The sequence below is a fragment of the Lipophrys pholis genome (genome assembly GCF_963383615.2).
Source record: "Lipophrys pholis genome assembly, contig: SCAFFOLD_131, whole genome shotgun sequence".
NCBI classification, from domain to species: Eukaryota; Metazoa; Chordata; class Actinopteri; order Blenniiformes; family Blenniidae; genus Lipophrys; species Lipophrys pholis.
Genome location: NW_028292027.1, coordinates 4,711 through 17,734, shown reverse-complemented (window position 1 = coordinate 17,734; position 13,024 = coordinate 4,711). Strand labels below are relative to the sequence as shown.

At 48.2% G+C, this 13,024-nt stretch overlaps 1 protein-coding gene across 3 annotated transcripts; it reads left to right on the top strand.

Annotated features, from left to right (window-relative positions):
* The first annotated feature begins 1,152 nt into the window (after positions 1 to 1,152).
* Positions 1,153 to 12,596, top strand: LOC308128265 (NLR family CARD domain-containing protein 3-like). 3 transcript variants are annotated; one of them, XM_080493962.1, is made up of 14 exons: positions 1,155 to 1,200; positions 2,556 to 2,627; positions 3,748 to 3,840; positions 4,475 to 4,567; positions 4,859 to 4,930; positions 5,997 to 6,077; positions 6,719 to 6,811; positions 7,092 to 7,147; positions 7,351 to 9,127; positions 9,734 to 9,907; positions 10,495 to 10,659; positions 10,762 to 10,808; positions 11,544 to 11,618; positions 11,704 to 12,596. In XM_080493962.1, exons 2-14 carry the CDS (start codon positions 2,569 to 2,571, stop codon positions 12,216 to 12,218), a joined length of 3,300 nt encoding a protein of 1,099 aa, XP_080350088.1. In that variant the 5' UTR covers positions 1,155 to 1,200; positions 2,556 to 2,568; the 3' UTR covers positions 12,219 to 12,596. The 3 variants fall into 3 exon arrangements, with proteins under 3 accessions (XP_080350089.1, XP_080350088.1, XP_080350090.1); XM_080493963.1 differs by lacking the exon at positions 11,544 to 11,618 and having other exon boundaries at positions 1,153 to 1,200; XM_080493964.1 differs by lacking the exons at positions 4,859 to 4,930; positions 5,997 to 6,077 and having other exon boundaries at positions 1,158 to 1,200.
* The last annotated feature ends 428 nt before the right edge of the window (positions 12,597 to 13,024 follow it).

Genomic DNA, 13,024 nt, shown 5'->3' with positions numbered 1-13,024 from the left:
CAATTCCCACCCCTAGTTCTGGCTGTTTGTTTACTGGCCAGTGGGCTGAAGTTGTTGCCATGGAAACGGGGCCTTACTTACAGTAGGTGAAGTTGGCGGCAGCGGTGACGGTGACGGTGACGGACTCAGTGGAACGCTAACCTACTTGTCTAAACTCTCGCAGGTCGCACGCTTCTGAGTCGTCCCAACAAGATGTACTCCGGCGCCGCGGCTCGACCCGAACACACCGAGCTCACCGGCCTACTCAACGCCACCTCGCAGGACCTCGCCGCCCCGCCGCATCCATGCCAGCCTCGGCCTCCGCCAGCAGGCGCTACCGGGGGGCTCGGCCACACCCCCGCCCCTCACTCAGTCTCTGCTCCCGCCGGGTTCTGGGAGGACGGCGGCGGCGGGGAGCAGTGATGAGGTGTCAGCGGGCGGAGAGGCCGCGCTCGTAGAGAAACTTCAAACAGATTGAAATGTTTGGAGTTTGGAAACAAATCGAAAACGTTCTAACTCCACCTCACAAACAGACAACAGCGCCAACTAGTGGCCCGACGTGTTTACTTTTCTGAAACGATACGTTTTCAGTTATTGTGTAAAACCGGCATGAACTTATCATCCATGAGCACACGTTCAATAATGTTCATTATATCTTTAATTTGTTCAAAATTTTTTTTTCTTTTCAGGTAAAGTTTGAGTTTTTTTTCCCTCAAAAAGAATAAAAAAGTGTATTTTGTCAAGTTTTTCCAAGAAATTCTTGAATTTTCCTGAGCTGAGCAGGAACTCAGTTCTAACACGCTTCGTTGTGAGGTGATGCTGGACTCAGTCCACTAGATGGCGCTGCAGGTTTTTATTAAAAACAACAATCAGCCAGAATGAAGGAAAAGAACTACAGCGTCTCATCTTTTTGTTTGTATTGTTTATTTCATCACCTCATTTCTCCTCATTAGGCTCAATGGAGGAGCTTTTTAACTGGAAGTCGTGTAGTCGAAGTTATTTTAATATAAGATATCCCTTTATTTATCTCGCATGTGGAGAAATTTGCAATTTTCACTGCATAAGAACTCATTTTTTTTATTTATGGTAAATTCCCTCCCTCCCTCCCCCCCCCCCCCCCCCTCTGGTTTTGAACAACTGATGTAAACAACAAAACCGAAAGTAAAAACACTTCCTCTTCTGTATCCGTGGTGAACAGGACGATGCGTGCAGTTTTCACAGGTAAAACTAAAAGAAATGACGTCTCTCAGCCGAACACTTCTTGTAAACATCTGCCGGGTTGTTGTTTGTTGTTGTTTGTAGTTTTTGCGCACAGGATCATTTGGTTTGCGCTTTTCTTTTTTCTCTAAGTGCGCAACAGACCGAGACGCGACGGTCTCTCTTCCTATATTAAAAACAAACCATCATTTCACATCCAGACACCGAAACCACCGAGGAAATGTGGTTTATAAAGTCTTTTGAACTGTTTTTGGGGATAAATAAATACATAAATCAGCTTCAGTGACTTTTAAGAAAATGTATTTGTTTTTGGTAAAACGCATAAAAAAACACCAAATTTGAGTCAGGTTCGTTGTTTTGTCCGTGGTTTTATGAACAAAGTGTGGAATTAGGCATTTATGATGATTTTTCATCGCGTTTTTAAAAGTCCTTATTTCCGTGTTTTGTTGAATTTCATTTGCCAGATCGGACAGTTTCCAGCTCACGAGTAAAGTCAGAGTGACCGGGAATAAAACCATAAAAACGGTGTAAATGACAGATAATCTGAGGGTGTAAAGCAGGAAAGTGGCTTCGCTTCCAAACCGGAGAGAAAAAAGGGTTTTTAAGCAGATTAAAACGGTAGAAGCTCTCACCAACACTCCGTAAACCTGGCTCCCGCCTACACTTCCTCTTGGAGTCCAGAGCCAATCAGAAAGCAGCGGGACTGAAGCCCCGCCCCCTCAAAAGAAAAAAAAAAGAAACGACAAAACGTCTGGTATTTACAAGTGAATTCAAAGTAAAAGTTTAAATTCCCTGATAATAATCCGATTATAATTTTAATCACTAACAGATTGAAAAAAAAAAATGAATGATTATTTGATCATCGTTGTGTCTTAAAACATTTCAAATCAGTAATTGGAGGTTTGGATATAAACTTGAGTATTAATTTAAACAAATAGATGTCTCATAACTGAACACCAGATCATTTTATTTGGGCTCAGATTCATTAAAAATATTATTATTATAATTATTAATATTAATAATAATAATTATATCTATTATTTATATTATATTATATCTATAATAATAATAATAATTATTATTATTATTAATAATAATAATAATAATAATAGTAATAATAATAATAGCAAACCATCAGAAAATTCACAGAGTACCAACATTCAGAACAAAGTTAACTATGAAATAATGTAAATAAACACAACAGATAACACATAATTAATTTAATTATATTTGTTTTTACATAAACTGAAATGGTTTTACTGAAGGACCCAGTGGTAGGATTAAATACGTGTTTAATTTACCTGTTTTATTTAAGTGTTTTATTTACGTTTCCATGTCGATTGTTTTCTTACTTTCAGAGCAGAAACAAAGATGGCCGCCAGGAAACGACTGAGGTCTCAGTCCTCGGAGGACTTCAGTCCTTCAACCAGGTGAATCTTTAGTGGTCCCAGTGGGACCGAGACCAGGTCAGAGGTGGTCTGTAGTGGTGTGAGGTGGTCTGTGGTGGTCAGAGGTGGTCTGTAGTGGTCAGAGGTGGTCTGTACAGGTCTGTAGTGGTCTGTGGTGGTAGCCTGGACCCCCCCACCCTAGGCACCGCCCCACTGTTCCCTATTGTAGAGTGAAGTAAGGTGAGGTAAGGTAGGGAGAGCTGTGAGGGAGGGGGGTCCCCCCGGGGCTAGGACCTTAGCCCAGCTGGACCCCCCGCACTGCCCCACCCCACCCCCAAGCGGCCGGCTTAGGACCCAGGGGAACAACCCCCCCCAACAAAGCTCCATTAGGGGACCCGGGCAGGGAGCCCCCACCCCACCCAACGGCCAGACCGCAGAGTCTAAGACCAGCAGGGCCCAGTACGAGCCCGGCTGGAGGCCAGTGGTTAGGGCACACACACACACACACACACACACACACACACACACACACACACACACACACACACACACACACACACACACACACACACACACACACTTCCACTCCTCATGAAAGGTTCTGAAGTTGCTTGTTGTCTGTCATCGTTTCCTCCAACTCTCAAAATCATGTTCCTCTTTTGTTGTTGCTTCTTTGTCAATTCATGTTCCTGCTTCATGTTCCTGTCTAGATAGAGCAGCTCAGGCTGGTTAATCTAGAAAATCATGTTACTGTCTAGATAGAGCTGCTCAGGCTGGTTAATCTAGAAAATCATGTTACTGTCTAGATAGAGCTGCTCTGGTCTAATAACAGTTGTAAAGTATTTGGATCAGTGTGATAACTGCAAATAATATATGTAGCACAACAAGTGTATTATATGTTATCCCACCCCTCAACTTCTCTTCTCTCTCTCTTTAAGCGCCCCACCCCCCCCCCCCCCCCCCCCCCGTCCAGCAGCCATGCCAACTTCTAATAAAGCAGCAACAGGAGGAGACTCCAGGTCTCTCCCTGTTGCAAGAACAAAAACTGTTCTGACACCAAAGGCTCTCAATCACATCATATTGTTGGCCCAAGCTGCCGAACAGGACAAGGGCAGAAAAGGAAAAAAAACAAAACAAAACCCCGTCTTCCTCTGGTTCTCAGTTCACAGACCAGTTCGGATCCCGACCAGATATCGCTAAAGAGCGACAGATCCAAGATGGAGCCGCCCGTGTTTGCCGGCGAGGACTTTGAAAGGTAACTCTCAGTGTTTTGACTCAAGCGATTCGTTGAAGTTTGTTGATGGAATCGTTTTTCTAAGATGACCTCCACACAGAACGTTGGTTTTGCCGTCCAGTCGTCCATTTTGCTTCATGACAACAGACTCAGTGTCCGTGTTCAACATGGCTGCCCTCGGTAGCGACCGACGCCCCAGTCCACTGTCAAAATGGCCGTTGTTGTATTTGTTCGTGTCGCGGTTCCGAACCTCCACTTTGTCTCCACGGGTCCAAACGGTCTGGTTTCACACTCGTCTCATACCAAACAACCTGAACAGAGAAAGCAAAGTATAGTGACGGGTCAATATTGCCACAAAAACCTTGGTAACCGCCGTGCCAGGCGACAGAATGTCTTGTTTCAGGAACGTGGTTAAGAGAGCGAGTCGGGTACTTAACCATGAAAGTGCTCAGATTAATATTGCTCGGCGACAGGCCAAGTTTTCAGGGCTTACTCTTTCCTCGGACCGCCATCGACCCGCCGCTTTGGGTTTCTGAGCAAAACCCTAGACGCTTCATCGTTCTTTGCAGTTAGAATCCTATTTTGAAACAGCATAATGTTGAAAAGCCACTTTTATCATGGTTTCGTCTTTTTGAGCAAATGTCTCTCATTTCAGTTCACAGACCAGTTCGGATCCCGACCAGATATCGCTAAAGAGCGACAGATCCAAGATGGAGCCGCCCGTGTTTGCCGGCGAGGACTTTGAAAGGTAACTCTCAGTGTTTTGACTCAAGCGATTCGTTGAAGTTTGTTGATGGAAATAAACAAATTTTAATATGAAATGTTCACAGAGTACCAACATTCAGAACAAAGTTAACTATGAAATAATGTAAATAAACACAACAGATATCACATAATTAATTTAATTATATTTGTTTTTACATAAACTGAAATGGTTTTACTGAAGGACCCAGTCGTAGGATTAAATACATGTTTAATTTACCTGTTTTATTTAAGTGTTTTATTTACGTTTCCATGTCGATTGTTTTCTTACTTTCAGAGCAGAAACAAAGATGGCCGCCAGGAAACGACTGAGGTCTCAGTCCTCGGAGGACTTCAGTCCTTCAACCAGGTGAATCTTTAGTGGTCCCAGAGGGACCGAGACCAGGTCAGAGGTGGTCAGAGGTGGTCTGTACAGGTCTGTAGTGGTCTGTGGTGGTAGCCTGGACCCCCCCACCCTAGGCACCGCCCCACTGTTCCCTATTGTAGAGTGAAGTAAGGTGAGGTAAGGTAGGGAGGGTTGTGAGGGAGGGAGGTCCCCCTGTCGCTAGGACCTTGGCCCAGCTAGACCCCCGCACTGCCCCACCCCACCCCCGAGTGGCCGGCTTAGGACCCGGGGAACAACCCCCCCCAACAAAGTGCCGTAAGGGGACCCGGGCAGTGAGCCCCCACCCCACCCAACGGCCAGACTGCAGAGTCTAAGACCAGCAGGGCCCAGTGCGAGCCCGGCTGGAGGCCAGTGGTTAGGGCACCCCTCCTCACACACACACACCCACGCACACGCACACACACACACACACACACACACACACACACACACACACACACACACACACACACACACACACACACACACACACACACACACACACACACACACACACACACACACACACACACACACACACACACACACACACACACACACACACACACACACACACACGCACACACTTCCACTCCTCATGAAAGCTTCTGAAGTTGCTTGTTCTCTGTCATCGTTTCCTCCAACTCTCAAAATGATGTTCCTCTTTTGTTGTTGCTTCTTTGTTAATTCATGTTCCTGCTTCATGTTCCTGTCTAGATAGAGCTGCTCAGGCTGGTTAATCTAGAAAATCATGTTACTGTCTAGATAGAGCTGCTCAGGCTGGTTAATCTAGAAAATCATGTTCCTGTCTAGATAGAGCTGCTCAGGCTGGTTAATCTAGAAAATCATGTTACTGTCTAGATAGAGCTGCTCAGGCTGGTTAATCTAGAAAATCATGTTACTGTCTAGATAGAGCTGCTCTGGTTTAATCTAATAACAGTTGTAAAGCATTTGGATCAGTGTGATAACTGCAAATAATATATGTAGCACAACAAGGGTATTGTATGTTATCCCACCCCTCAACCTCTCTTCTCTTCTCTCTCTCTTTAAGTTCGGTTCCCGACCAGATATCGCTAAAGAGCGACAGATCCAAGATGGAGCCGCCCGTGTTTTCCGGCGAGGACTTTGAAAGGTAACTCTCAGTGTTTTGACTCAAGCGATTCGTTGAAGTTTGTTGATGGAATCGTTTTTCTAAGATGACCTCCACACAGAACGTTGGTTTTGCCGTCCAGTCGTCCATTTTGCTTCATGACAACAGACTCAGTGTCCGTGTTCAACATGGCTGCCCTCGGTAGCGACCGACGCCCCAGTCCACTGTCAAAATGGCCGTTGTTGTATTTGTTCGTGTCGCGGTTCCGAACCTCCACTTTGTCTCCACGGGTCCAAACGGTCTGGTTTCACACTCGTCTCATACCAAACAACCTGAACAGAGAAAGCAAAGTATAGTGACGGGTCAATATTGCCACAAAAACCTTGGTAACCGCCGTGCCAGGCGACAGAATGTCTTGTTTCAGGAACGTGGTTAAGAGAGCGAGTCGGGTACTTAACCATGAAAGTGCTCAGATTAATATTGCTCGGCGACAGGCCAAGTTTTCAGGGCTTACTCTTTCCTCGGACCGCCATCGACCCGCCGCTTTGGGTTTCTGAGCAAAACCCTCGACGCTTCATCGTTCTTTGCAGTTAGAATCCTATTTTGAAACAGCATAATGTTGAAAAGCCACTTTTATCATGGACTGAGGTTTCGTCTTTTTGAGCAAATGTCTCTCATTTTAGTTCACAGACCAGTTCGGATCCCGACCAGGTATCGCTAAAGAGCGACAGATCCAAGATGGAGCCGCCTGTGTTTTCCGGCGAGGACTTTGAAAGGTAACTCTCAGTGTTTTGACTCAAGCGATTCGTTGAAGTTTGTTGATGGAAACATTTTTCTAAGATGACCTCCACACAGAACGTTGGTTTTGCCGTCCAGTCGTCCATTTTGCTTCATGACAACAGACTCAGTGTCCGTGTTCAACATGGCTGCCCTCGGTAGCGACCGACGCCCCAGTCCACTGTCAAAATGGCCGTTGTTGAAGCGAGAATTGCTGGGTTTGCCTGTACAGTTGTAATCTGGTACAGAACAATCATGTTTTTCTTTGTGTTCCTACAGAAAACCTGGGAAGAAACTTAAAGCAACAATCGAACAGGAGACAAATACAGAAAAAGGTAAAACAGAATGCTTCTTTCTGTGGAAACACATGAAAACCTCGATCACACCGTCCTGTCCCGTACTGCGCAGTGGAGCCTCGGCTTTTGTTAGCTTTGGTGCTGGGATGGAAAAGGACCCTAGTTTTACACAAACCACCTGCGCTAAGGACCCATCGGCAAAGTTTTTATATTCTAAAATATTGTGATCCTGTTTGTTTTAGGTGAGAGCGAACTGTCTGAAGTGAAGCAACGTCTTAAAAAGACCATGCGACAGAAAACCATGATAGTCCTCGAAGGTGATGGCAACCAAAAGAGTTCCCTGAATCGTATCTACACGCAACTCTACATCACCGCCGGAGGCAGCGAAACTCCGCGTGCGGAACACGAGTCCAGACAGCTCAGGACTCAGTCACATGACCAATCAAACTACGACTCTTCAGTCAACCTCTGCGACATCTTCAAACGTTTGCCTGGTCAAGAAAAACAGCGACGAATCGTGCTGACGAAGGGCATCGCCGGCATCGGGAAGTCCTTCGCCGTGCAGAAGTTCACTCTGGACTGGGCCGCAGAGGAAGCCAACCGGGACGTGGACTTCATCTTCAGTTTGGCTTTCCGAGAGCTGAATTTATGTTTAGTTGAGAAAAGCCTCCATGAGCTCGTCACTGAGCTTCACCCTGATCTTCTCGGTCTCACCGCACCTGCCGATTACATCAACATCAGGATCATCGTGATCCTGGACGGCCTGGACGAAAGCAGACTTCCCCTTGACTTCGAGGGCAACGAGGTGGTGACGTCTGTCAATCAGAAGACGTCTGTGGGAAATCTGATGGTCAATCTCATCAAGGGTCACCTTCTTCCCGATGCAAACGTCTGGATCACGTCCCGTCCAAATGCAGCCGATAACGTCCCTGCAGAGTATGTCGGGCTGGTGACGGAGATCCGGGGATTCAATGACCCGCAGATTGAAGAGTACTTTAGGAGGCGATTCAGTTTCGATGTGGATCTCGCAACAAGGATCACGTCGCATATTCAGTCTTCGCCCAGTCTCAGCATCATGTGTCAGATCCCCATCTTCTGCTGGATTTCCGCCCTGCTGTTTCAGGAGGTTTTTGGAGACAAAGAGACGGAAACTCCCCAGACTCTGACGGAGATGATGGCCCACTTTCTGTCCACCCAAACCAGACGTAGGACGAAGAAACACAGCGTGAAGACTAAAGAAACCTTCCTGACCCTGCACAAGCAATTCATCCTGAAGCTTGGGAAGCTGGCGTTTGAGCAGCTGCTGAAGAACAGCTTGATCTTCTACGAAAAAGACCTTGAAGACTGTGGCATTGACATGAAAGAGGCTTCGGTCTGCTCTGGGTTTTGCAACACAGTTGTTCTGGAAGAAAAGATCCTCTACCAGAAAACAGTCTTCTTCTTTGTTCATCTCACCGTACAGGAGTTCTTTGCGGCTCTCTACGTCTATGACTCGTTTATAAACAACGATGTCACGGGGCTGGACCACTTCCTTCACCTGAAAGACGGAGAACACACTTTACTGAATCTTCTCAAGACAACTGTTGACAAAGTGTTGGGAAAGGAGTACGGCTACATGGACCTCTTCATGCAGTTCCTTCTTGGCCTCTTGGTGGAGCCCAATCGCAGAGTCCTTCAAGGCCTGCTGAAGCCACCGGATTCCAGTCAGGACACCGAGAAGAAGATCCTGACCCACCTGAAGTCCATCCGGAGGAAAACCGTCTCCCCAGACGGCTGCATCAACCTCTTCCAGACCATGGTGGAGATGAGGGACCACAAAGTGAAAGACGAGATTGAGGGATATCTGAAAGTGGGGGATCATCCAGGGGCCGAACTGACGCCACTGCATTGCTCTGCGCTGGCCTACATGCTGCAGGTGTCAAAGAATGATCTGGAAGAGTTGGACCTGAGGAGTTACAAGACGTCCGAGGAGGGCCGGAGGAGGCTGATACCTGCAGTGAGGAGGAGCCGGAAAGCTTTGTGAGTTCCCCGTCACCGTGACACGACACGTTTTCGGGCGCGTTCACACCAGCCCTGTTTGATCCGGACCAGAGTTCACTTCAGGGAACGGCCGCTTCGTTTGGACGTCTGTGGACCCCTCAACTCTGATCCGGATCAAACAAGGGGACCCTGGTCCACTTGAAAACGTAGGTCTCAGTTCACTTGTGAGAGGTGAGAGGATGTGGTGTAGAGAGGAAGAAGTAGTGAGGAAGACCCTCCTTGATATCTGGTCTTCAGGCCATGTTTGTTTCAGGCCACAGCGCCCCCAAATGACCAGCGGGTGTAACTGCAGGATGTTTTCCAGGCAGTTTGATCTGCTCTCAAAACGCAGCTTGAACGCAAACCGAACCAAATGAAGGGGTGAAAGTTCTTGGTTATAGACACTTTACATACAAGGAACTCAGTGAAAACTTTAAAAGGAATAAGACTGTACAGTACGTGGAGTATTGGTGGTTTTGATTTGGGTGAATCCAGACACAGGAGAAAGTGCGTCAGCCCAACACTGTCTGGATAATCCAGGAAGAACTGCAACATCTCTGCATGTCTTTTTTCTTTTCTCGTTCTAACCCCGCCCTCCATCTGTAGACTAGCAAACTGCAGAGTGACGGCGCAGTGGGTGGAGCATCTCGCCTTCGGAATCAAGTTTCCCCACTCGCCCCTGCGACAGCTGGACCTGAGCAACAACGACCTGAAGGATTCCGGAGTGCGGCTGTTGTCTGACGGGCTGTCGAGTCCATTTTGCAGACTGGAAACGCTGTGGTACATATCTGTTCAACGAGTCGTCAGCTGTTCTCACATATCCAGTCTCCCTCAAATTGTCTTTAAATCCATTCTTAATATGTATTAGGAAAGCGATAGCCTAGCGATAGCCTAGCAATAGCATAGCAGTCCTTTGCTCACAGGAAAAGTAAAAACGATGGTGGAGTGTCTGCAAACATCCACGCCGCAGAGCAACGCACATTGTTCAATGTTTATGCGAGTTATGTTAGCGGTTAGCCGCGGCTAACTGCTAGATAGTCAGCTGAAGAAAAGCTTCCTGTGGACGTCCTTAATCTGAGCTCAGAGCTCAGAGTCTCCTTCCCATCGGATTTGGCTTGAGACCCTAAAACAAGACCAACCGCTAGCCGCGGCTAGCCGCGGCTAACCGCGTGGCCTGGTTCACATGGTTCAATGTTTATTCTCGTCACGTTATCAGCTAACAATTAGCGACTGGTGGCTAACTGTTAGCGGCAAACAATGCAGCCCTGAGATTTAAAGTGAAACGCAGGTCGACTCCTCTGAATTGGTACATTTTGACACAATGAACGCAGAACCGGCAGTGAAGGAACTTTGCGATGTGTCCTCAGTTTGTCGGGCTGCATGGTGACGGAAACGGGCTGCGCCCACCTGGTCTCGGCGCTGCGCTCCAACCCCAGCCACCTGAGACAGCTGGACCTGAGCTACAACCATCCAGGAGAGGCGGGGATACGTCAGCTCAGAGAACTCCATGACAACCCAGAGTTCAAGCTGAAGTGAGATCATAAATCCCGGCTATCAATACACTGAACTCCTCGAAGGAAACGCTCAGGAGGTCGTATTTCCCAGCGTCAGCTCAGACTGTGTTCCATCCACAGATACGACCATGACGGGATTCATCGGATAAAACCGGGGTTCAAAAAATGTGAGTACTGTGATCCAGTAGCCGATGTCGTACAAACTATTTTCCTGCTCTGGATATTTTGTCAGAACATAATTTACTGTGTGTCTTACTTTTTTCATTCTCATTAAAAGAGTCATCGCCTTGTGTTCTCAAGTATCCAGTCTCCCTTAAGTCGTCTTTAAATTAATAAATACAATTTATGAGGAACAGAAATCAAACATAGAGCTCATTCTGACCCTGTTTCATAGCATCCACGCCGCAGAGCAACGCACCTGCAGGTTTAAAATGAATTCCAGGCTCATTCGTAAATCACATGAGGGTCAGCGTTTATACTAGTCACGTTAGCAGCTAGCAACTAGTGACTGGTGGCTAACTGCTAGCAGCTAACCACTAACCTAACCACGAGACGCTAATTGCTAACCTAAGCGCTATTAGCTAACCGCTCACCTAACTGCTAATGGCTAAACCACTAACCTAACCTGTAGCGGCTAACCACTAACCTAACCGCTAGCGGCTAGCTGTTAACCAAACCTATAGCACCTAACCAGTAACCTAACCCTTATCGGCAAACTGCTAACCTAACTACTAGTGGCTAACCGCTAACCTAACCACTAAATGTACCAGAGGTGGTTTATGATATCAGCTTCCTGTGTTGATGACAATCAAAACCTCCTGTTTTGGGGTGGCGCCCCCTTGTGAGCGATTGTGGTTCAAAAAAGCCCAAATTAAAAAAACTTATAAACTCCGGATTTTCAGGTTCAACTGAGCTCCAACATCAATATTCATGTTTTAAAGAGGAAACGTGGGTAAATCTGAGTGTCGTCTGCAAAAGTCGGTGACATTTTGTTGTCAGATGTCGAACCGCCGCGGTACTTCTGCAGCGGCGGTTGACTAGACGATGTTCTCTTCCCTCCAGACGCCTGCGACGTGACTCTGGATCCCGACACGGCGGACGAGAAGCTGCTGCTGTCCGACGGAAACAGACAGGTGAGGTGGGTGGAGGAGCAGCAGACGCTCACGGAACCCTCCGGGGTTGGAGTCTGCGTGAGCCAGCGGTGCCTGGGGGAGCGCTGCTACCTGGAGGTGCAGCTCCAGGAGCCCTGCAGCGTGGCGTTGGCATACAAGAGCGTGTTCTGCAGCGGGGGTGAAGACCAGCTGGGGGGCGAGGGTGAGTCGTGGCGCTTCACCGTCGCCGACGGCCACTGCTACGTGGAGTCCGGGAGTCACAGTGTAGAAGTAGCAGCCCCCAACTGGCGCTCCTGGCGCCTCGGAGTGTTCCTGGACTGGGAGGCCGGCGTTCTGTCCTTCTACAGGGTTTCCTCCGACAGTCTCACCTGCCTCTACACCGTCACTCATATGTTCAGGGACACCCTCCGCCTCGCCGTCCAACTGCGCCCGAATGCCTCCGTCAGCATCATTCCACCGGCGTGAGCTCGGGGAGACCGCAGGACCAGCGCTGGAGGATGGTGAATCCCAACCTGGGGGGTCGAGGAGTGTGGAGGGGGGCGGGTCAAGGGGAGTGGTGGTCGTCGAACAGACCTCTTGATTTTGAGGGGTGTCTTTTTCTTCTTGGTTTTGCATGTCCTAAATATAGCTGAGTCAACATTTAATATACTTATATAACCAATCTGCTGCACTGGGAGAAGAAAGGCGCCGGTTCCACGCCAAGGCGTTGCTTCTTGTGTCTTTTTCTTATTCTCGTTTTGCATTCAGGTGACAATGTTTTGAAAACGATGGCTGCGGAAACAACGTGGTTAGACTGTTTGGCGACTAGTTGGCGATTGATGGTTGTTGGTTGACATTCAGACCAAAAAAAAAAAAAAGGCTGAACTAAGAGACGTAGCTAGAACCCTGATCTGCTCCTCGGCCAATCCAGAGGTATAATCCCTCCAGCGCGTCCTGAGGCTGCCTCCCCTTCCTGGACTGTGGCCTTGGCGAGGCGGAAGGGCTTAAGTGGTCTAGAGATCTCCAGAGCGATGCCGTCTGGAGCCCTATGCTCCTGGTAGGGTCACCCAAGGCGGACTGGTCTGGAAGCTAGGCCCAGACAAACACGTCCAAAACCTCACCCATGAAAACGGAACGCGGAAGGTGGTGAACGGCGTCTGGACCAGGGTCACCGGGACACGCTCCCGGAGCCAGGCCCGGCGGGGCAGCGCCCGGTGGGGCCAGGCCCGGTGGGGCAGCGCCCGGTGGGGCAGCACCCGCGGGCGAGCTCCTGGTGACCAGGTAGCCCAACG